Source organism: Vombatus ursinus, unplaced genomic scaffold (genome assembly GCF_900497805.2).
Source record: "Vombatus ursinus unplaced genomic scaffold, bare-nosed wombat genome assembly UNPS02014772.1, whole genome shotgun sequence".
Lineage (NCBI taxonomy): Eukaryota > Metazoa > Chordata > Mammalia > Diprotodontia > Vombatidae > Vombatus > Vombatus ursinus.
This window is the reverse complement of record NW_020954550.1, coordinates 19,746,694-19,771,896: the sequence shown is the minus strand read 5'-3', so window position 1 is coordinate 19,771,896 and position 25,203 is coordinate 19,746,694. Positions and strand designations below refer to the sequence as shown.

Here is a 25,203-nt window from a genome sequence, read left to right as displayed (position 1 = left end):
ACAGCAGCTCAACCTACATGCTCAGTAAGCTGTAGTTCAGGGGTGGGTAGACTGTGGCCTGCAAAGTCTTCAAGTGCGGCCCTTTGACTGAATTAAAACTTCACAGTTCCTTTTGTTAAGGGGATTTCTTCTGTGAAGTTTGGATTCAGTCAAAGGGCCACACTTGAGGACCTAGAGAGCCACATGTGGCCTTGAGACCACAAGTTCCCCACCCCTGCTCTAGTTTTTCCCTTTTCCCTTGTTCCCAGTGCAACATGGCCTTCCCCTCTCTTTCCAGCCTCATTGGGCTTCATTTCCTTTGTACTATGCAACACAGCTGTGCTGTTCTTCTGTATGTTCCTCACACACAGCACTCTTATCTCCATTCTCAAAATCTGCAGTGCTTACTTTCTTTACTTCAGCCTTATAGAGGCCCTTCCTTCTTTAAGATGCTGCTCATTTAACACCTGCATTAAAACTAGTGCTCTCTCTCCCAGTTGTACACCTTGTCTCACCCCTTAGAATGTACAGCTCCTTGTTAGTAGGGATTGTCTCATTCTTTGTACTTTGTATCTCCAGTTCTTAGTATGGTGCCTGGCACACAAGACCCCTAATTAATATTAACTGTATTCCAGCATTTAGCACAGTGCCCAGCACATAGTAGGGACTTAATAATAAATTTGTAATAATAAATATTTATTATTGATTCTAAAGACTCTTGTTCCTTGTTGAATCTTTACTGGAAAGTCTCTTGAAGTAAAGGAGTCTCTGCTTTTCAGTGTAGTTTTCTTTCTATCTAGTTTTATTGACACACCTACACCCCCCAACCTCCTGTTCCCCAAGAACACGGTTACATGTCAGTCCAAGGATTTAATGTCAGGGGTGGAGCTTAGTGATCATCACTTTACAGATCAGGAACAATTTTTCTAGTTTTTCAGCTTGTACATGTTGGAGCTGGGACTCAATCCTGGTTTTCTTAAGCAAAGTCAGATATTCTTTTTGCTTCGTGGTATTATTTGTATTCCCAATCTGAGATTAGTACCCAGTTTTCCAAAGTTGGGGAATTAGTACTAGCTTTACTGCTAGACATAGTGGACTGTTTGATAAAGGTACTTTCCCTTTTTTTTTTTTTCCTTTTGTCCTCTGGGGGAATACTCTCTGAATGAAATAGGCCTCAGAAAAGAAAAAGAATATTTTTCTGCCATTTCAACAGTATTGGATTTGAATACAGCACTGGAGTTTGGACCTTTCTAAAGATGACCTTAGATTCTAGTTTCACACTTTACTAGCTATATAATTTTTCTTTTCCCAACTCTCTTCCACCCTTTTGAAAAACTTTCCTGAACAATTTATTTTTACGGGGAAGGTGACGAAAGAAGAGTCTCTGCCTTCTTTAAATTTTTATCTAAAGCCATCTTCTTTAATTGTTTGTATTCTAGGGAAATAAAAGGTACATATATTTTTATTCTCTTTAGTTACAGAGGTGGGCCAGTCACCCAGCTTTAAGGCAGACTTTTTAGCTTTTAAAAATTGATAATCCTTTTTTTTAAATTACCAACCTCTTACTGCATCTCCTTCCCATTCCACAAAGCCATTTCTTCTAATAAAGAATTTTTAAAAAGACAAAACTAAATTCACTAATGTATCAAAAAATAAAGTCTGACATTACATGCAGTGTTCCATACTTATGCAAAGAAAGGGGTAGAGATACTTTCTTATGTGTCTTCTTTGAGGCCAAGCTTGGTCATTGATTATATTTTCATAGCTTTCACTTGATTGCTTTGTTTTTCCATTTGTGGTGTTATAGTCATTTTGTTTTCCTGATGCTGCTTATTTCACTTGGTAATTATATTTCATGTAATCCTTCCATACTTCTCTGAATTTAGTCAGATTCAATGTTTCTCTCAGCAAAGTAGTAGTTGTTGGTAGTTATCTACGTTGTTTAAAGTTACTCTGTTCTACAAAAAGTGCACTTGTAAATGTTTTGTGTATATAGGACATTTCTTTTTGTCATTGACCTTCTTAGGGCATCGATGGTGAGTAGTAGAATCTCTGGGTCAAAGGTCGGTTTCTTTGAATAATCCTGTTACCCTTCTTAACCTTTCGTATCAAGTCAGTTGGCCAAGACCTGTCCATTAATTTCACCTTCTGGAATTCAAGTCAGACGACCAGAGTTCATATTCTGTCTTTTGACACTTGTTAGTTGTTTGACATTGTGTAAGTCACTTAAACTCTTTGGGCCTCAGTTTTCTCATTTGTGATATGGGGACAGTAATACTTGTACTGTGCTTCACAGAGTTAAGAGGAAAAGTGCTTTATAAATATAATATAAATGCAAGTATTCCCTTAACCTCTACAAGGTCTTTTCCAGTGGAAGTTGTCTGTCTACCTCTAGGCTCTTCCTCTTCAATAATCTTCCTAACATACAATTCTCATACTTTAAATTTCCCTTTTTGGAAGCCGTCAGTGATTTCCCATTGCCTTAATCCATAATTGAATTTCATCCAGGTGTAAGTTACATGAATTCAGGTATCTGGTTGGCAAAAAAAAAAAAAAAGTGAGAAAACCTGCAATTTATTTTCTGTGGTGTTTCACTCAGTAAGTGTTTGCCTGGGAGATTAGGATCTGCTGCTTTCTCAGTTGGTCTCAGTTTCTCTATGTTAGGTATCTCTGTGTGCTGAGTGTGATTTTAGAATTAAAATTTTAGAATTGTACATTTCACTTCCTTAGTCCTTGGTTTTGTCATCTGTGAAAGGACAGAGTTGGATTCACTGGTTTCTGAGGTTCCTTCTAGGTACAGAGGTAGATAGAGACCTAAGATCCTGAGAGCCTCTGCGTCACAGTCAGTCTTATTCATTTTGCTCAAACAGTAAAGCTGAAACTGATAATTAGGTGGATGACTTTAGTTGACCTTTGTATTATCCTGATCAACTAGAAGATTCCTGCTGTGTGTTTTCCCTTCCATCCTGTCCATTTCCCCTGTCTTCCCCCCTTCCCCACTTTTGCGTCTTATGCCATTTTTGGCAATTTCCTGGGTGTGAAACAAAAACTTGAGCTATTTTTATTTACATTTTTAAAATTAATGATTGGAAATATTTTGACAGTTTTTGTATTTCTTTTGAAAGCTTCTGCTTGGTCATTTATTTATTGGGATGTGGTTCTTGGTCATTTTTATTTTTCAGTCTATATTTCTTAGATATCAGGTCTTAATTTGATGCAGAGGTTTTGAGTTTGTTTTTTTTAAACTCCCCAAATGACAGCTTCTCTAATTATATTCGTTTTGTTTATGTGAAAATTTTCCAATTTTATGTAATTACAATTGTATATTTTTGTGATCTCTTCCATCCTTGTTTATTATATATTTATCTGAATTGTTAGATCTGAAAGGTACCTCTGGTTTTTCCATTAGGAACTTATTTTGGTATTCAGTATATGATGTTGGTCTAAAGATGATTTCTTCCAAGCTACTTTTCAGTTTCCCTGAAGTTCTTATTGTAAAGGGAATAGTTTGTGTTCTTCTAGTTTATTGAACAATGGACGACTTCTGTTTTTGATTATTTCTGAGTCTTGCATATCTTGTCTGTTTCATTGATCTACTTATCTTTTTTAAATCAGTATCAAATAACTACCTTATTTTATAGATTAAGAAGAAAGGTTACATGAAATGCCCAAAGTCACACAGCAAATCTTTTGACTCTGAACATAGTACTTTCTAGTGCATCAGATTGCCCACCTTACTTAAAGCTGAAATTTCAATCAGTCATTCAACAAGCATTTCTCACGTCCCTACTGTGTGTCAGGCACTGTGCTAGGTCCTGTCTGGATGCTAGATGCCAGACCAAAAAAAACCTGAAACAATCTCTGCTGTCATAGAAGCTTACATTTTATTGGGGGAGAAAAATATGCACATATATAAATACCTACAGAATAAAAACAGTCTAGTAAAGGAAGGGAGAATACTAGCGATTGGAACAAGGAAAGACTTCGAAGCTAAGATAGTGCTTGAACTAAATTTGGCTTGCCCTTCCCCCCTTGTCAGTTTCTTCTTCCCCCTTTCCTCCAGCTGTCCCAGAAGCATTCCCATGGCTGGGAACACCTTTCTATCCTTCCCTTTCCTTCTTGAGGGGAGGCCCACTACCCCCCACCCCCAATCTTTCTCCACTTTCCCTTCCCCTTGTTGCCCCAGAGCCAATACAGGACAACTCACTTACCCAAGGACCCTTGGGTTTTGCCATCCACCTCTCAGTTCTACCCTTAGTACTTCGTGTTTTGCCATCCATCCTGAAGATGAACTTTCTGCAGTTGAATTTTCTTTTTTGCATTGTGTTGTTTCCACCAGTTAGAGCCTGAGCTCCTTCACACCATGGACTATCTTCTTTTTTCTGTTTGCATTCCTAGTGTTTGGCACATGCTAAGCACTTAATGTTTATTTATTCATTCATTGAAGGAAGCTAGAGATTCTCTGAGGTGGAGAGAGTGAGGAGGAGAGAGTCCATTCTAGGTATGAGGAGTTGACCAGTGCAAAGGTATGGGATGTTGAGTGTGAGAAATATTGAGAAGGCCAATTTGCCTGGATCTTAGATTTTTAGGGAGAAGCAATACATAGTGAGTGCCTGTCCTGATTCCCAGTTGAAAGTGATCCTTTCCTTCCTCAAATTTTCCCAGAACCCTTGATCTGAAGTTCTTCTTGCTCGGTCTCACTTTATCTTTTTATTATACTTATTGATTCTCCTTGCCCCTGTGCCCTAGTGGAATGGAAACCCCTTGAAGTTAAGGGTGTGCCATTTTTATTGCATTTCAGAGGGACTCAGTGTTTGTTGAATTCAGATGAAATAGAACAAAGTTTACTGTGTTTTGTTGTTGTGAAATTCAGTAAGTACTTGAAGTAGGAAGGTTTTTATTGAGTGAATGAATTGAAAAGCAAATTAGGAAATGATAATTGGATGTTAGCTCTTACTTCATTCCCTTCCCTTCCCTATCTCTCCCCGACTCTCTCTTCCCGTCTTTTCATTTCCTTTCCCTCTTTCTCTCCTTTTCTGTCTCTGTCTCTTTCTGAAGAACGGAGTGACTATTTCTCAAAATGTTCTTTTCTGCTTCCCCTGCAGCTTTTCATTCATCGCATTACAAAATTGTCCTCTGTCTTGGTGCATCTTCTTTTATTGTATACTTTCTGCATTTCTTTTTTTATCCTTTACCTAGCCCCAAACACATGCTACAGCAGAAAGATATCATTACTGATTTATTGATTTCTTCATTCCAACAGAATTAACATTTTTCTGCTCTTACTTTTTATTTGTTTGGCATAATGTAGGCCCATAAGGATTAAGTGAGAATTTTTTTAAAAAATCATGATCTCAGAAGAAAAATAGAGTTTTAGCTCCACCGTGTGGTGAAACTGTAAACTACACTTCGAGAGAGGATAGTTTTTAGGGGGTTCTGTATTATAGTTTTTATCTTAGGAACGTTGGAGTAGATTTCCCTCAGATATATGAAAGACTTACATAACCATGAGTCGTCTTTGATCTAGCTGCTTCTCTAACTTATTCTCTCTTTGTTTTGTTTAGGATAGTAAGATAAACTTTGTTAACAGGATATATTTTCATGAATGTTTTCTCTTTGGGACATTTTTCCAAAACAGAAATGGAAGCCTAATAATAATAGCTATATTTATATATCACTCTAAAGTTTGCCAAGTATCTAACATAGATTCTCATTTGAGCTTCACAAAAACTGTGTAATGATTAGATGAAATGAATGATAATTTATTAAGCACTTAACCATGTTCCAGGTTATTTTCAAGAAGCTTACATTCTAATAAGGGAGACATATTTATTACTAAAAAGGCACATAGAAGATTCATGCAGAATAGATGGAAATTAACTTTTGCAGCTGAGGGGAACTGGAAGTGTCCTGCACAAAATAGCATTTGAGTTGTCTTGAAGGAAGACTAGGGATTCTAAGAGTTAGAGCTGCAGAGAGAGCCTATTCCCCAGGGAATGGGGAAGACTACCTGGCACTGAAGATGGATAATGGAATATAATATGTGAGGAACAGCAAATAGGTCAATATAAGAAAACTGGCAAGGTAAAAAGGGACCAAATTGTGAAGAGATTTACATGTAAAACAAAGACTTGATAATTAGTTTGGTAGACTGTAGGGAACCACTAGATTTTATTGAGGTGGGGAAGGGGGCATGGGGTCTGACCTAAGCTTTAGGAAAAGCACTTTGGAAGCTGTTTTGGAGGGTGTATTGAAGTGGGGAGAGACTTGTTTAATAAATGAGGAAATTTCTTCTGTCAATACAAATCATTACCTGCCCTACAACTTTTAGTCTCAGAGACACTTAGAGGTTAAGTGCCTTTTTAGCCAGTCAAATAGAGACTTGAGCTAAGGTTTTCCTTACTCTATCCTCTCCTCTACACTGTCTCCGTAAGTGAGACACTACAAATATTATTACTATATTATATTAAGAGGACTTAGGCTTAGGGAGTTGTAGGTGTTTTACCTGTAGTCACTCAGCTCATAAATTATCAGAATTATTACTTGAACCCAGATCTTCTTGACTTCCAGTCTAGCATTCTATCAGTGTTTCTACTTTGGAGCAATCTATGTCAAAAGACCAAATGACAGTGAATAACTTCCATCTCAGGTAATTCAGAAGCAATAACTTAGCAAAAGTTCTCTTTTCCCAACTCTCCTTCTTTTGACTTCTTTTTATTTCTTTTCCTCCATTTTAATCTTCCCCTCTTTTTCTCCTCCCTTCCCTCTCACTTAAAATATTTTTATAATTAAAAGTGAGTTGTATAGTATAGTGATTTATATATTCTGGCAGATGGCCCAGGCTTTTCTGATTTATTTATAACAGTTTCCACCATGCCCCTTTTGTGAAAACTAATCCATTGCTTTTCCTGATCCCTGCCCGTACAATCTCTCTGAAAATATTTGGTTGTCTGATGTTTTTATTTCAGCCTGAGAAAGGAAAAGAAGAGTGGAGTTGTAGCTGAGCTCTTCACAACTTTATTATGCCATTCAACAAAATTTTCTCTCATGCTTAGTCAGTCATGCTAGTACTTAAAATACACTGTAGATAGAACTTGTTTGAGCTCTTCAATTCTATTCAAAGAACTCTCAAAACTGTAACTCCTGGGCTACCTTGTAGGGTTAAGAACTAAAGAAGTCTGAAAAATTATTTAACTAACTTCCACATTTTACAAATGAGAAAGCTGAGATCTTGAGGACGAAATTGACTGGCTTAGGATTACTTGTTACCATGCACAAGATTCACAAGACCTTACTCAATCTAGTGTTCATTCTACTGCATCATGAGACTTCTCCCAGCTCCAGACTCACATCTCAAAGTGGCATTAGACCATCTCCATCATCTCTAAATTCAGCATGTCCCAAGCCAAACTTTTCTTGTCCTTATCCCCTATCTGCCTTTCTTTTATCAGTAGCATTGCAGTTCATCTAGTCACTCATGTTTAAAGACTTGGTGTTACCTTTGACAGTACCCTGTCCTTTGCCTCTTATTAATGATCAGTTATCAAGTTTTCTTGGTTGTTCTCCTGAAATTTCTCTTCTATTTAGCCCCTCTTCTCTACTTACTACCACTACTCAGTATCACTTACTATTTCAGTAGCTTGCTAACTACTCTAATTGTTTTCGTTCTTTCCCTTCAACTGATAGTCATGTCACTTGAGTGGTCTAAACTCTTTTAACAGCTCCCTGTTGTTTATTGAATATGGTTCAAATGACCTAGCTTTGTATTGAGAGCCCTTCATATATTGGCATTGCCCTACTCTTCCAACTGTATCTCATAATGCTTCCTTATAGGTCCTCTAGCTTTTAGCCATAATGGATTAATAACTGTCTCTTCTATTTGTGTGGTACTTTAATTCCTTGCAACCTTGGTTCATGCAGTTCCCCTTTTCCTAGATGCCTTTCCCTTATCTGCATGTTGAAATCTCTCCATTTAAGGCTTAGCTCAAATTCAGCCTGTGAAAGTGATGAAATGTGATAGAATAGATATTATTCTACTGTAAGAAATGATAGGGATAGTTTCAGAGAAACTTGAGAAGACCTGTTTGAACTGGGGCAGAGTGAAGTAAGCAGAACCAGGAGGACAAGTTATAAAATAACAACAATATTGTAAAGACAAACGACTTTGGAAGACTTAAGAAATCTGACAAAATGATTGTCCAGAGGATGCATGATGAAACATGTTAACTACCTCTTGATAGAAAGGTGATATACTCAGAGTGCAGATTAAGACATAAACTTTGTGAAACAATGGAAATTTGCTTTGACTGTATGTATTTGTTATGTAAACAAAACAAAAAACCCACTGTCTCCATGTGCTTTTAGTAACAACCCTCCCTCTTATCCTCCTGTGTAGTAAGCATTGCTCAGGTACACATATATATCATTGGGCAGTGTAGTTATTTGAATACTCTCCTACTAGTTTATGAACTTTTATGTCAGTGAAAGCTTTCTTAGAGTCTGTATGTGTTGCTGTCTATTTGAAGAAGTCTTTGAATGACAGGCTTATGAATTCAGATTTTAGCTACAGTGTAGTGAATGAAGTTTTCTTTAAAAAATAGAATACAAAAAAAAATAAAAAGTAGAATACAGCATGAGATGTAATTAGGAAGGTTATTTTGACTGCTGTATGTAGGATATGCACAGAGGTGGTGAGACTGGTTTGACACCCCCTCCTACCCCCTTGCAGCAATTGAGGTTAGAGGTTAATGAGGGCTTTAACTAGGTTAGTGACTATTAACTGGAAAGGAACATGAGAGAATATCCTTGAAATAAAAATGGATAGCACTTAGGGACCTGATTGGGACGTGTGGGGTGAGAAAGAAAAAGAAGTCAAAAGTGACTGCTGTATTAAGCCTTAAAGGATGGTAGTGCCATCAGCAAAAGCAAGGGAATTAGGTAGAGGTGGGGGAAAGAACATGGGATTATTTCTTGATGGATTGTTTGATGATCCGATCTGGGGTGAGTGTGGGGATGATGAGTAGGCAGTTAGAAATGATGCTTTGAATCAGTTCAGATGGTACCTTTAGTTAGGGAGAGATTTTTGGGTCATCCCCATAGATGCGATAATTGAAGCCTTGGGAATGGATGAGATTACCAAGGTAGATAGTGTAGAGCAGGAGTTCTTAACCTTGGAGTCCATGAACTTAAAATATTTTGATAACTGTATTTGTAATATAATCAATTTCTTTGGTAATTCTATATATTTTATTTTGTACATTTAAAAACATTATTCTGCTAAGGGGTCTATAGGTTTCACCAGGAAGGAATCTATAACAAAAAAATGGTTAAGAAGCCCTAATATAGGGATAGTTGAGAAAGTGACTAAATTCCCTCTTGAGAAAGCCTTTGAAGTGGGAGGAGAAAAGGGAGTCAGGGAACAGTTAAAGGAAAGTGGAGAGACTTAGGCAAATGCAAAGTGCAAAAGTTTCAGGGAAAGGAGAGAGTAGTTTAATCCCACACAGTGTTAGTAGAAGGATTATGGGAAGTAAGGCATAAAAGAAAAACATTGGGTTTTAAAAGTAGACCATTGATGTAGAGTCCTGGGGTACACATCAGAGTACAAGGTGGGGAGTGATCCATGAGTAAGTGCTAAAATGTAGAAATTTAGTTTTGAAAGTTTGATTTGAAAGGAAAGAAAGATTGGGCAGAATCTCAGTACCATGATCAAAGGAAAACATTAGGGTTTTTTTTTTCCCCCAGGATGAGGGAGAAATAGGGAAAGAAAAGGGTGGAAGAGATCTAAGCATGTTTGTAAGTAGAGGGGAATCAAGTAGAGAGAGTATGATTGATAGTAAGGAAGATCCTGAAGGAAGGGGTTAACAGGGAATCATATATTTAGAGCTCAATGAGACCATAGTATTTTTCAACACCTTTTTTTATAGGTGGTAACTTGAGGCCCGCAGAGTTTGTGGCCTATCCATGGTCACAATTTTATCATTCCAGTAATGAAATCAACCCAAGCTATCCACAAAAACAAAATAGAAAAGTACTGTATATTGGAGGAAGAAGAGGTTGGGGTATTGTTATGTGCTCTATACCTTCTTTTCATTTACTAATGAGGATTGAAAATTATTTCTTGCAACGCACTCGACATTCCAACATAGTAAAATGAGTTGTCTTGTTCAGTTTGTGATCACAGTGCATCCTCTGTCCTTAATGGGGCTTGGTGGCAAAATTAATTGATCTAGTTCTTCCCTCACAGGAATATTCTGTACAAATGCCTATTTAACATTTCCTAAATTGTTATTGTATTTTAGGATAGGAAAGAGAAGGAAGACAGTTGCTGGTATTATCCCGAATAATATTACAGTGGCCTTTGGTCATTGTGTATTAATTCTTGTGAATTAACATTGTTTAAAAGCAATACTATTTGAGTAATGTTTCATTAATAATCCTAATCACTCACATTTGTATAAGTTTACGAAGTACTTTTTTTTACAATAACTTTGTGAGTTAGTACATGTATTGGTGTTCCCATTTTACAAATGAGCAAACAGAATATGGGAGATTCAATGACAATAGTTATATAGCTGGTAAGTAAATGGTGGATCTGGGCCTAGATGAAACTTGGGTGTTGTGACTCTGAATCTGTTTTTGTTTTAGTGAGCTATAGTATATGAATTGTCCTAATATTTGTTGGCAATAAGTTTTTTTATACATGAGTATTATTGATACAATAAAAAATTCATGAGTTCTTTTATTTGTAGGGTTGTATCAGAACACATATATGCTGTTCCATTTTCTGCCTCTATGTCTTTCTCCCCTATGCCTTGTTTTCACCTCATAAAATTACTAGTTTCCTTCAAAGTAGATGCCACTTCCTACCGGATCCCTTTTCCCTTTATTCCCTAGAAATTACTTTGTATTTAATATATGTATTTATATACATGTTGGTTTTATCCAGTAAATTGGAAGCTTCATGAGGGTAGGTACTGTTTGAATTTTGTCTTTGTATCCTCAGAGCCCAGTACATAGATACTTAAATACTTATTAAATTGAAATATTCTTCACAAAGGCAAAAAAGTACTTGAATGGAAAACAATTTGAAAAATACTTATACTGAATTTGATCAAGAAAGAAGTAAGATAAGTGAGGTAAGGAGGGAAAAGGGAGAAGTACAGAAAAAGAACGGGAACAATTCTGAAGACAGGAAGGTTCGTAAACTTAATTCAATCAAAGTATTGATTTTACTTTGGACTTTTAGAGATGGTTTTGTCATGGTTTCATTTATTCACTGTCTTTTTGGCAGAGGGAGTTGCTTCAGGAAGGTAGGATGCCATGCCGACAATGGCATGGCAGAACTCATTAGCAGAAGTATAGTTGTATTTTCTGTACCAAAAATCTGGATGCATAGTCTAACAAAAGATAACCCTTATAAAGTCTAGTTAAAATACGTTCCTTCTTGAATTAGGAACTGTCCCATTTGGTTCTGACATGGTTACTATAGACATAGTGGGACTGTATTGATAATGCATTACAAGGTGGGGGGAAGTTAGGCAGATGGATTAGAATCATATTGCAGCTTTCTAGGTAGGTGTATTAAGGTATAATACTAGAGCTCTTGCGATGGAATTAAGGGAGGAATAGATTGAGAGATTTTGGAAATATAATGAGTAGTGTTTGATCATTGTGGGATATTTGGCAGACAAAGGAGAAAAAGAAAATAAAGGTAATATCAGTATGGTTGTTACTGTATTATAAATTTTTTGAGGACACAGATTGCCTTTATCTTTGTAATCCCAACACTTATTCTAAGCTCCATATCATCGTTGTGTTAATCGACTTGGAATTTTTTAACACAAGAAATTCACTTTGTAGTGTATACACTTCCTTGGTGGGGAAATGACTGGGAGATCCTTGGATGAACCTGAGAGAAGAGACTAGGCAAAATTGTGAGAAGATAAAAAACTTGCAGCCTTCCGAACCAATCCTGTTATTTATTTAAACTTGTGTGCCAAGGGATAAAGTACATGAAATCAGTTTAGCATGAAACTTTCCCCTCATTTAGGAATAATTCCCTTCCTCCCAGACTCCCCCCAACCAAAACAAAACCAAAAGAAAAAAAAAAAAAAGAGAGAAAGAAACTGCCAGCAATACTCTCCCAGACTGACTCAGTAAAAACTGTCCTGCTGATGAAGGGAATTGACTGTTAGAATGTGTATGCCCTTAAGGGTTTTCTGTATTCCTCAGTTATTACTAGCTTGCAGTTTCTGAGATTTCCAAGTAAAAGAGATGAGTGAAGCTCGCTATTAGCCTATCTATTATTTGGTAATTGTCACTAGTTTAGCAGCTTGTAACACTCCCCACAGCTTTGCTTTTCTATTTGTATAAATGTGGCTGGCAGCCAAAAGTTGTTGATGTGGATATTTAATGCAAACACTGCTTTAATTGTGATAATTTTGCTTTAGGCTATATTCATACAATGAACTGGCTATTTTAGACAGCTACTCTTTAAGATTATTAATCTTTGTTGATCTTCACTGATTTTGTTGGCTATGGTGAACTTGATTGACTCCCTGTTGGCATCTGAGAGCTTCCTATTAATTTTAAACCCTGGGTAGCATTTTGCTTTATTTTTCTTCCCTGAGTCCTGGGATTGGCTGTCAGCCACACTACACATTCTTACATCTACCTTTCTTTTTCCAGGTCCACTTGTGGATTAACTGTCATTTCATAGCTTTTTAGTCTTTTATAGATGGGGGAAACATTCAAAATGTTGAAATAACAGCCAAAAATGTTTTATTATATGAGTTTTTTAAGACTTTTTTTTTTAAGTTATCATTAGTCTTCATTGCAGTGTAAATAAAAGTATGCCTGACTCTCCTGGTTCCTAGTGTTGACATTCTAATTACTTTTCTGTTTTGGAAGATCAGCCCTATCCAGCTTCCCCCTCCCTTCCCACCCTTAATCTCTGTTTTTCTCATTTTCCCCCTACCTTTGTAAGGAGGACAAATATAAAAATTTAGCTTGTACAAATGAGGTTTCTTCCCATGTAAGATTAAAGACTCTAGTTTCTTTCCTGTTTCATGTGAGTTTATTTTAGGTAATTGTAAGGATAAAAGACTAGAACTTACTAAGACTTAGGCCTAATTTAGGAAAATGTGGAGAAAGGCACCGCGGTGTCAATGAGTAGAGAGTGCTGGACTCAGAGGCAGGAAGCCATTGGTTCAGTTGGGCTTCAGACACGTGCTCGCTATGCGGTCCCAGGCAAGTTACACACCCCTCCAGGCCTCAGCTTCTTCATCTTCAAAATGAGAAGCTTGGGCCGTCGTCCCTTCTGACTCTAAATATGTAGTCTTGTCATCCTGTAAGAGTATTCTAATCACAATATCTCAGACTTTAAAACATTTGAATGAGAGTATTCTTTTGATAGATCAGTTCAAACGTTTAGGGCAGGTACTCTTGCAAAGCAAAGTGCTGGGGATGCAAAGACAAACCTAGTCTCTGCCTTCTTTAAGTTTATATTCTTCTCAGGGCCTGGGAAGGAAGATACTGCATATGTACATATATAAATACAAAGTAATGTCAGAAGGAAAAGAGCAGCTTTGGGAGAGAGTGAGAATCTGGAAAGATGTCATGTAATAATAATAGGAGGGGGAAGAGAAGGGAAATAAGCATTCACATAGGCCTATTACATTTGAAGCACTGTGTAAGCACTTTACAAATATTACTTCATTTATTCCTCACAACAGCCCTGCTAGGCAGGTGTTATTTCCATTTTACAGTTGAAGAAACTGAGGCAGACAGGGTTACACAGCTAATAAGTATTTGAGACCTGATTTGAAGTTAGGTCACCCTGACTCCAGACCTAGCACTCTTAACCACTGCCCCACCTACCTGCCTCTAATGTAATGGGGAGCACTTGAGTTGAGTCTGGAAGGAAGCTAGGGATTCTATGAGATGGATCTGAAGAGGGAGTACATTTCAGGCATGGGGGAGAACCTGTGTAAAGAAATAGGAATTGGTGAGTCAAGTTTAGGAAACAGCTACTATTGCCACTTTAGCAGAAATTTTGAGTGCATGAGGGTGGTCTGGGAAAGTAGGTACGAGGTAAATTGTGGAAGGCTTTAAATGCTAGGTTGAGGAGTTTATGTTTTATCTAGAGGCACTAATCTTGGAAATGGCAAGATCAGATGTGTGTTTTAGGATTATTTCACAGGAGGTGGGATTAGAGAGTGGAAGAGATCAGAAACAGGGAAATCATTAAATTGGTTACTCTTTTGACTGCAGGTATAGATGGATGAATGGTGAAGTGGATGGATGTGAAAAGTTGGGGTTGAATCTTCAGAATTTAGTAACTGATTGACTTGGGGAATGAAAAGGAAGCTCAAAAAGAGTCAAGGTTTCAAACATGGGTAACTAGAAGAATGGTGGTGCACTCAATAGCAGTATTGAAACTTGAAAAATAATGGGTTGATGGTAAAAATTAGTTCTTTTTGTATATGTTGACTTAGAGATGGTCATGAAAAATCTAGGTGAAGATATTTATAGGCCATTGGGGACTGAAGATTTGGAAAGAAAGAAGAAAGATACTCTTTAAATAAAATTCAGGAGAGCTGATGAGATTTACAAGGTAATATATAGAGAGAAAACAAGGACCCATGAAAGAAGTTTGGAGAATATCTAGGCATAATGGGTGGGAGATGGATGAAAATCCAGCAAAGGAAATTTTGTCAAAGAGTTCAAATGCAGAAGAGGAGAGAACTGGGACAGACCCGGTGTCATAGAAGCCCAGAGGACAGAATTTTCACTAGAGGAGGATGGTTGACAAGATAAAAATTACAAAAGGTCTTTGGATTTAGTGGTTAAAGTGTTTTGTTGGTAACTCAAATAGCAGTCTTAATCAGGAGGGTTTAGAAAGCCAAATTGTAAGGGATTGAGAAGAGGATGTTAGGAAATGAAGGCAACTAATGCAATTGATCTATTCTAGGAGTTGGCTGTAAACTGAAGAAACAGATTGCAGGGTCAAGTGAAGTTTTTTTGGACCCAGGGCATAATGAGAGACAGGGAGGGAGAGGGGCAAAAGGAGAAGGGAAGAAAAGGTATTGAAAGCACAAGGGTTGTTAGTCTTGACAAAGATTATGGGGCTGCCTTTTTCTCAGATACTGGAGGCAAAGAAACAAATGAGGAATTATGTAGAGGTATTTTAAGTTGTGAAGTTAAGAGGAAGAGGTCACAGCTCTTACTTAGTAAAGAAGGGTGGTAGAATAGGGAACTTGAATAGAGAAGAGTTGTGAAAAAGGAAGCTTTTGGGACTGTGGCAGTTAAGGAAAAATAAGGGATTGCCATGCCGAGTGAGGGCCCGTGGGAGAGTGGATGAAATGAATGTGTAGTGGATTCAATTGCAAGAATCTAGCTATACTTAGCCATGGGTGAATAGGAATGAAGACAGACAGTGGGATCAAACTATAGTTAGGAATTTGGCAGGACTTCACTATAGATAGTACAAAGGGACAAAGGATTCAAGGATAGGTAATAGTTGAGTTGGTCAACCATAGGATCAAGAAGGAGAGGGGCTGCTAGGTGGCGCAGTGGTTAGAGCACTGGCCCTGGATTCAGGAGGACTTGAGTTCAAATCCAGCCTCAGACACATGACACTTACTAGCTCTGTGACCCTGGGCAAGTCACTTAACCCTGATCGCCTCACCAAAAAGCAAAAAAGAAAAAAAAAAAGGAGGAACATGAGTCCAGAAGAGCATGTGACATAAACTGGGAGGACCAGGAAGGGGGGAGGGATTGGAAGTCATGATAAGAATGTACAGTAAATTTAAAGTCAAGGATAGTGTCATTCAGGACAGACTAAAATATTTGCCTAGTGAGAACCCAGTTGAGATTAGATAAAAGATAAATATGAAATGGATTCAGTTGCATTGTTGGAAGATATGTGCATGTATGTATATAATTATTAAAATCAAAGTTTTTGTGGATGGACATAGTGTTTTAAGAAGTCTTAGAAGATTGTGATTGCTGTCTTCAGGTATTTGTAGGGCTGTCACAGGAAAGAGGGATTAAACTTATTTTCTTTGGTTACAGAAGACAGCAATGGGTAGAAGCGTCAGAGGCAAATTTAGGTATAATGTGAGGAAAACTTTCTGCCGGCTTTCAAGAGCCCAGGTGGCATGTTATTGTGGAAAGTGTTCTGGGGTTGGAGTCTGAGGACCTGGCCTTGAAACTTCTCTCTGCTGCTTATTACATTATGACCTTGGGCAAGCCACATAACCTGTTCTAGGTCTCACGTTTCTTCATTTGTAAAATTAGAGGGTTGAACTAGATGACAACCCTCTAAATTTGTGATCTAATGGCTTACACACTATAGTTGAGGCTATGTGCATGTTGTCTATATTTTATTTTTATTTATTTATTTTTTTTGGCAGTTGGGGTTAAGTGACTTGCCCGGGGTCACACAGCTAGTAAGTGTCAAGTGTTTGGTCTGAGGCTGGATTTGAACTTAGGTCCTCTTGACTTCAGGGCCGGTGCTCTATCCACTGCACCACCTACCTGCCCCAATGTTGTCTGTACTTTAGAAAAAAGTTTTTTGAGGGTAGTTATGGTGGAGACTGTTAGCATTTATGTAACTGTTTTGGATACTCTGGAATTTTTTTTCTTAAAAGAAGCGGGACTATTGCCATCTGGGAGAAGCTTTAAGTTTGAGATAATGACTAAAGAATTGTGTGAGAAATTACCAATTTGTGTTAATTTTTTAAAAAAGCTTTTGGAATTGTATTTCTTATGTAAGTAAAGGCACTTTGGGAAAAAAAAGTTTAAAAGAAATATGCATAAATTGTTCGTTTCTTAATGGCAATATTACTCTTATCCTCTGGTATCATTTGACAGTTTTATGATTAGACAATGATGTTTTAAGAACCTACTCTAAAATTCCCTCATTAGGTAATTAAGAACTTAATTTAACATTTTGGTAAAAAAAAATGGATAGAAAATGGTAAATATTGGTGTTAAATAGCAGCTACAATTTAATACTAATTTTTAAAATACCTGTAATATGGTAAGTAATAAAATGTTCCTGATTGTATTCTCAAAAATAGTTTAAAAGGTTGAAAAGTTTAAAAAGGGAGTAGTCATTCTTTTAACAGTCTTATAAAATTATATGGGATAAAAGTAGAGTGCTTCCTGTATTTTAGCTTAAAATCTCGGTTCTTTCAGTCATCACTGAATTTTGAAAAACATTCTGAAAACTTCCAGTGGGCAGAAAATCGTTATGATGTAAATCGTAGACGGCACAACTCTTCTGATGGCTTTGATTCTGGCATTGGACGTCCTAATGGAGGTAAAGTTTTTTTTAAGAGTTCTTCTTATATTTTAAAAAATGGTTTGATTTTTTAAATTTTTTTTTCTTTTTAACATTTTGTTTGATAATATTTTCTTCCATGTATGGTGTTTTTTTTTTTTTGCTTTGTCTTTGAGCAAAGTCATCGTTGCAGCATTTATTTTGTTTTTGCCAATGTAGGAAATTTTGGAAGGAAAGAAAAAAATGGGTGGCGTGCACATGGAAGAAATGGTACTGAAAACATAAATCATCGAGGGGGATACCATGGTGCAAGTTCCCGTTCTCGAAGCAGTGCTTTCCACTCTGGAAAAAGCCAGGGACTGCCTGAAAACAATGTCCCTGACAATGAAACTGGGAAAAAAGAAGACAAGGAAGAACGCAAACAATTTGAGGCTGAGGATTTTGTAAGTTTCTTGTAATTATAATACAAAACGAGGTTTCATTGTTTCTTCAAGTGCCATTTTATCCATTATGCAAGCTACTTCATGAGATTTCACCAGTACAGCTCATCTTATACAGGGATCACCCTTTCCATACATAGGTAAGAGGTATTAGTCATTTGACCAATTATTTTTTTATTTTATTTTAAAAATCCTTTTGTTTAGTGGGCGGTTTTTTTTTTTAAATTATGTGCACCTCAACTTTTGACTTGGTCTAACAAATATTATTAAATTCACTTCACCATAATGCTTTGCAACTACTAGGGAGTTTGCTAGTGTTGTTTAATAAAATCACATTGTATACCATCTGCATCATTTATGCCAGGACAACAAAAAGATATGGTGGAAAGGGTGGGGGAAGGAGGGAGATAAATGTTTGCTTATGCTTTTAAAAAACTTAACCTTTTTATTAATTCAAATTGTTTCATGATCTGTTTTCATCTTGGGACTTGGCAAGTGAACATGCTTTCGAAGTGTTTGAGGAACCATTTTCAGATTGATTTTAAACTTTTGTTGATTCAGAAATTTTTTCTAACTACAACAAACTGTCTTCCCTATTTATTTGAAAAGAACAATATGTAGCTTTGTTTTAGGAATACTCACTTTTACTAACTTTAAACACATTGTTGTCCACCCAAATAAGAGAATGGTCTCTAGCATCCCTGATAGATACCAAGACAAGGGGAAGAGGAGACATGAACTCTTTATTTTATTTTTGACCATTCATCAGATAGCTGTTGGAGTAGAGATTTATTTTGAAAGGAAAGTGATAGAAAAAAATTTTTTATCAACTACAACAGGGCTAACCTGTTAGGCAAGAATGGTATTTACAGTTTAAAATACAATAAAACTTTATTAAAAAATATAAATATTGTTCTTAGTTCATTGACCTTACAGATTTCTGATCTAGAAGGACGACTACTAGCAAAGTTGTAACAGGGTTCTCTAAGTATCTTACATACTGGGACCCAGGTCAGGTCTATTCTACTATCATGCAGTTTCTGAGTTCTTACTTGATGTAGTGCTTGCCAGTTGTTTCAAAACCGCTATGAAACAAATGAATTGGCTCTAAGGTGGTAGGAAAATCCCTGAGCTTCATAATACCTGCTAATACTAATTGATTTCTCTATATTTGAGTCTCTTCTGGTAACTTAACTCAGTCTTAGGCTCATTCACCTATACACATACTTTTAATTGCCCTTTCATTTTACCCCCTGATATAGCAGGATTTGGACTTCTGCTTCCTTTTGTCCTATTTTGTTTTGCTATGCTGTAGCAACAGTTTCTATGGCCGCAGGTTATCATAATTTTCATTAATCTGAAATAGAATTTCACATGATTGGGGATAAATTAAATAGGATGTTCATCCCATATTTAGCCCTCATATATTCTAACAAAACATAACTATGTACAAATAGGAGTTAAATCATTACAAGGATTATTAACTATCTTTATGTCCATAATGCAACATTGGTAGTATAAAGCAATGCATGGCTCACATTTTCCAGTATTTATTAGTTTCTCCAAACATGAAATGGAATGAATTAAAACTGCATTTGGAGGAGAAAGCTATTTCTATTGTTATAATCTTATTGGTTCAAAATATTATACATTTTTGCCAATTGCAAGTTTCAAAAATAAATTAGGGAGTACATTTGACTTTTAATAGATTTTGTGGGAACTGTTCTTATTTAATTTAATAGGGAAGTTGACTTGTAAATTTATTTAAATATTACTGAAAATAATTGTTAACCTAGCCTTTACATGCTTTTTGGTAGCAGTTCTAACAAGTTTTTCAGTTATTTTTGCTCAGTCTTACCTGAATAATATCAATTCTCAATTATTTTTAGACTATTCATAAGAAAAATAGTTAATTCCAAATTAGGTTTTCTTTGCTAGTTTACATGCTTTGTTCCAGGTTAGCCTTACTGAAAGTTGATAGGGGAATCCAAAAATATATGGCAAAATAAAAATCTGGCACAAAAAGAAAATCATATTCAAAAGCTAAAAGTCTTGATCTGTGTGTCCATCTTGAGGTCCCACTTAGTATTTAATCAAGTTAGTATTTTGCATTGATGAATTTGTAGATTTAACTTTTTGCCAAAGATGCTACAAAAAGTTAATATAAGCTATTATGTGAAGATACTGGACATCAAATTATTTTGGTTGTTTTAGGGTTGGCATAATAACTGGCCTGTAGAACATACTACATTGGCCATTGTTGTGTGAGATCTGTAAGCCCTAAACTCCATCCTTTTCAAAAGAAGACAGGCCTTGTTTGTTTTGCAGTAATTCAAGTTTTACTGAGGATAGTTTAAATGTTCTCTTATTAAAGCACAGGATACGAGTGCTTGTCCCAGACCTTATTGTAAAATTCTAAGTTCCCTCAAGATTTATACAGAACTAAAATCCCATTATATTAAAATATGGGGAAAATAGCATGTGACAGCCCATCTCATATAACCAGTGCTTTATTGACGAGTTTATAATAATTTCTATATAATGAAAAATCCAATACAAGAAGTGTTGTTGTTTCTTTTCCCCTTTTATCCACATAATAGTCATTCTTTGTGATGGAAAATCTTTGATTTTGTGCTGTTTTCATTGTAGGTTTGGAGAGCTGGCCTGTAGCTGATGTTGTTTTTTGTCCTGTCATCAAGTAGCAGTTGTGTTTCAACTCCAATCCTTGCCACCTCAAGCGTCTTAATCCCCTAATTAAAAGCAGCAAGCACATTAACATATATAGGAGCTAGGGGGAAGACAAAGTTCATAGAACAGTACATTCAGACCTGGAAAGGACCTCAAAGATTGTATAAGATCATAGAGCTATAGTTAGAAGAAACCTTTGAGGCCATCTATTCTAATCCCCTCATTATACAAATGAAGGGAAACTTAAGTCCCAAGAGAAATTAAGTGACTTATACAATGTTTCATAAGTAGTAAATGTCAGAGCTTGAATTTGAACACAAGTCCTTTGGCTCCAAAGCCAGCATTCTTGACACTGCAGTGTGCATAATACTTCTGTCATCTTTTATGGCATTTAGGCTTTTCACTTTCTAATTAGTTATAAAAAGGTCAACTTCTATACTCAGCTGCTGCAGACAATGAGTATAATTTGCAGCAGTATACTTAATGAAACAAAATCTGTTGTGATGTTCCATTCAATTTTTAAATAAAGAAATTTTTACCTTTATCGATGATTTTTTTATACCAGTGGGAACAACTTGAATAATCCAGAATTGCTAATGATGAAAATAATTATTTGTAGGCTTTCTTCATTCACTCATTTAATAAATATTTGTTGAATCCCAATGGAAAAGGCATTTTGGGAGAGTCAGACATATTAAACACAGTCCTTGGTCCCAGCTTAAAATCAGAAAGTGGAGATGTATATGCATATATGCATAAATGGCATAAAGAAGCAAATGATAACTAATGGTACTTAAGCTATAATTGGTATGTCAAACATTTTAAGCTAGTTGAGTATATCATATTTATATTTGAATATTCTAATAATTTAGTGTTAGCGTAATGAGACCACATATGAAGACTTGAATCAACAGTTACAAGCTAGTCTAGTTTTTGAGTTTTAGTTCTTCCCCTTACTCCATTCCATGCTAAGGATGGGTAGATATTTAAGATTGATGTAAATCAGTAGTCTGAGAGGTTACTTCGCTCTAAATTTGCCATCTTTCTTATTCATACTCTTTTCTCTGGTTGGGGAAATGTCAAAGGCCTTCTATCTTCTGATCCCAGTGAAAAGACATGGTGATAATGTTAACAACAAAATAGAAGATATTTAAAGTTTCTGTTGATACCAATATCAGATGAAAGATTGGTGTTGGAAGAGACTTCAGAGGACATCTAGTTTTGCTCCCTCATTTTATAGGTGAAGAAACTCAAATCTAGGAAAATCAAGTTGTTTGCCCAAGGTCACACAGGTTGTAAACATCAGTATGATTTAATTCTAAAGCCAGTGGCCTTTCTGCTGTACTACTCTCTACTATGTGTAATTGACTTTTGGTGATTTGGAGTTTATTGTATCATAGCCTATCAGTAATTTAATAATTTTTAGTAATTTTCAACTGGATTTTTGCTTATTTATGTCTTGAGGTTGAACACTATTTGTTGAATCCACAAACTTCTCTTTCAGCCATCTTTAAATCCTGAATATGAGAGAGAGCCAAATCAGAATAAATCTTTAGCTGCAGGTGTATGGGGTAAGTATTTTTAGTCCATATGTGGAATATAAAATAATATTTATAAATTTGTTTAATAAAATGCAACAAATGGGAAATTTGTTTACAAAGCAGTTATGGAAGGGAGAACACTAGTAATAATTGGAACCAGGAAAGGCTTTATGTAGAAGTTGGTAACTGAAAGAAATGAGAGATTCTGAGGCTAAAATGATGAGGGAGTGGCACCAGTAAAAAAGGCAAGGAGATGCAGTTGGAGTACCATGAAGAGAAAGCTGATTTGGCTGAAAGTCCAGACCTCAGAGTACATAGGAAACAAAGAATTGTATAATGAATTTGAGACAACGTAATACAAATTATGACAAGACAGGAGTAACTGAGAGGTTGTAAACCTAGAAAGCTGACTGTGCCTTCAGCAGAAATAGAGAAGTGTAGAGGAGAAGACATAATCTTTATTTGTGAAAAGGCATTATAGCTACTCACTTTTCCCCTTGCCTCAACTCTTAATGTTTACAAGTACTGGTCAGTTAAATGATTGTACCTATTGACTGGCCTTGTATTCAAGAAATAGAAATATAAACTTATCTGTGGAGAAGCTGGGTGTGCTTTATATATGATTTCTATAATATTTATGTTTCCACTCACTTTAATTAAGCAATATAAGGCCAGGTAGAGTTGAAGATTGAAGTTCTGGATTTACTAAAAAACTGAAAAGAATTTGGAGAAAATGTCAGACGATCATAAGTACCAAAATATTCAGTGTGGAGATTGAAACTGAAAATGTTGGAGGGACAGTTTAATGGAGAAGAGTGAAGAAAAGTGAGAAGGCACTTAATTATCTATATCTATTTAATCTGCATTAGATTAATTTTGACGAAATTTTAATTGTCAGTTGAATACCTGCCCTTTGGTGCTGTTTCCCTTTAGTATCAGTTGATACTCCTTAAGAAATAATAATTAATTTTAATATTTATTATTGAGGCAGCTAGATAGCACAGTGGATAATCACCTCCCACTGCTGTTACGGAGAGAAAAATGAGATATATTTGTAAAGCACTTTGCAAAACCTTAAAGTGCTATATGAATACTAGCTTGTTATATTAGACATGAAGAAAACATAATTAGGAAGATAAAACAAAATGTGATTAAGAAACCAAGCAAATAGAATATAGTAAATTTTCAGTTATTTGCACTAATACAGAAATTAGGGATAGATAATATAAAAATTAGTCATAGGCTTTGGGGAGAGTGAGTTCTTGAATGCTTCAAATATAGGTGTTTCTTGATTTTCGAAGAATTCCTTTCGAGCAAAGTAACAGAACTATGTTTCAAAGGTACAAAACTGAGAAGCTGTTTAGTTTCCCATTTACCAACTTCTTCCCCTTCCTCCATTCTGGAAATCAGTTGTACTTGGAAATTGATGCAGATTTTTCACTCTAAGATACCCCTAGAGTAAATTTGAAATTTCTTAACTGATGTGTAAAGTAAATGGAGTTTGGATGTTAAGAAAACAATCATTAGTGGATTAGATTCTATATATTAATTAATTCCTGAATTGTTAACCAAGTAAATAGGTTAGATTTCAATTTTAATAGCTACATTTATTTATGAACTGTCTTACCTTTCCTACTAAAATGATAAGCCTTTTCAGGACACTGACCGCCTTTTTGTTCATCTTTATATTCCCAGCACAGTATCTTGCACATAGTAGGGGATCGATAAAGGTTTGTTGACGAAGTAAATGAATAAATATGTGAGAGAGATTTGTTGAAGATAATATAGCCTACCTGAAGGTTGATTTGTCTATAAGTAATAGAGAATTGATGTGAGTGGTTTTTAGACTTTGCATTTTTTAAACCAAGGATGGGGAACCTGCATCCTCAAGGCTGCATGTGACCATCTAGGTCCTCAAGTGCAGCCCTTTGACTGAATCCAAAGTTCACAGAAGAAATCCCTTTAATAAAAGGATTTGTTCTGTAAAACTTGAACCCAGTCTTAGACTCAGTCAAAAGTCAAGTGCACTTGAGTACTTTTGACTGAGTCCAAGTTTTACAGAACAAACCCTTTTATTAAGGGGATTTCTTCTGTGAAGTCTGGATTCAGTCAGAGGGCTGCACTTGAGGACCTAGAGGGCCACATGGCCTTGAGGCTACAGATTCCCTACCCCTGGTGTAAGCTATATTCCCTTCTCTCTGTTGCTGCAGGTAATTTGGTAGCTCACTGTATTAGTATCAATAGCAGCAAAGCAGTATGAGTAGTTGAGAGAGTGAATAAATTCCAGAAATGATGTGGAAACGGAAAGAACAGGACTTAGGAAATTATTTGATGTGTGTTGTAAGGAGAAGTAATAGTTGAAGGTGATTGAGGTTTTGAGCTTTGGTGCCATTAACAGAAATAAGAAAGTTGGAAGGCTGGGTAGGTCAAGTGAGGGGAGAGGGAATGGTTCATGTTGGAATTCATGCTTTCTTCTTATCCGTATAGAAATATCCAGCAAGTAGGAGATTGGAATAAAGGGCACAGATTAGGTCAGAATACATACATTTGGGAATCATCTGTGTAGAGCTTTTATTGTGATTGTTGGCAGTGGTAGTGGTTTTTATCAAGAAATATTTGTTGGTAGTAATATGCTTTGTTGCCCATTATCTTAAGCATTGTTTCATAATGCTTTTTAACCTTGCTTATCTGTTTTCACTTGTGTTAACAAAAGTCGCCTCAGTATAAAATAGCAGAATTTAAAATCTAGATCCTCCTAATACTTCCATTCTCACTCTTAATACTCTTAAACAGACTACTTTGTGAACTTGATTGCAGTATTTCTTTAGACAGAGATTGTTCCCTCCATAATGAACTATAGTAATTATGTCTCACTGTGAGGTGATTGTGACAATTGTATCATGGTTCTTCTGAACTTTAGGAACAGTTTTTTTCACCCTGATTTGAAGCTACTGGTAACCTTAGCAGCCTTTAAGAAAGCTTTCTTCAGAGCTGAAGCAACAGTTATTGGTAACCATAATTACCTCTTTTTTCCTTGAAATTAGAACAGATATGATGTTTGCTGGTGACAACTTCATGACAGGGATTAGCAAAGAAAATGGTGGAAAGGAGGAATTGATGGGGGAAAATGTTTAATTTCTTCTCAAAATAGGTTGAGGGGGAAGAATGAGTAATATATAATGCACGAGTTAATTGTAGTTTAAAAATGAAAGCATTTTTCAAGATAATGACTAAACATAAAGAATGAAATTAGCATTTACAGTTGGTT

At 36.1% G+C, this 25,203-nt stretch overlaps 1 protein-coding gene across 2 annotated transcripts in view; it reads left to right on the top strand.

Annotated features, from left to right (window-relative positions):
* Window positions 1-25,203, top strand: part of GPBP1 (GC-rich promoter binding protein 1) — a 111,029-nt gene that overhangs the window by 66,120 nt on the left and 19,706 nt on the right. Inside the window, exons 4-6 of one of the 2 annotated variants that reach the window (XM_027863453.1) lie at window positions 17,221-17,305; window positions 17,486-17,709; window positions 21,899-21,965. In XM_027863453.1, the coding sequence (XP_027719254.1) occupies window positions 17,221-17,305; window positions 17,486-17,709; window positions 21,899-21,965 (376 nt within the window). Of the gene's footprint in view, window positions 1-17,181; window positions 17,306-17,485; window positions 17,710-21,898; window positions 21,966-25,203 lie in introns of both variants that reach the window. The other variant, XM_027863452.1, reaches the window with a different exon arrangement.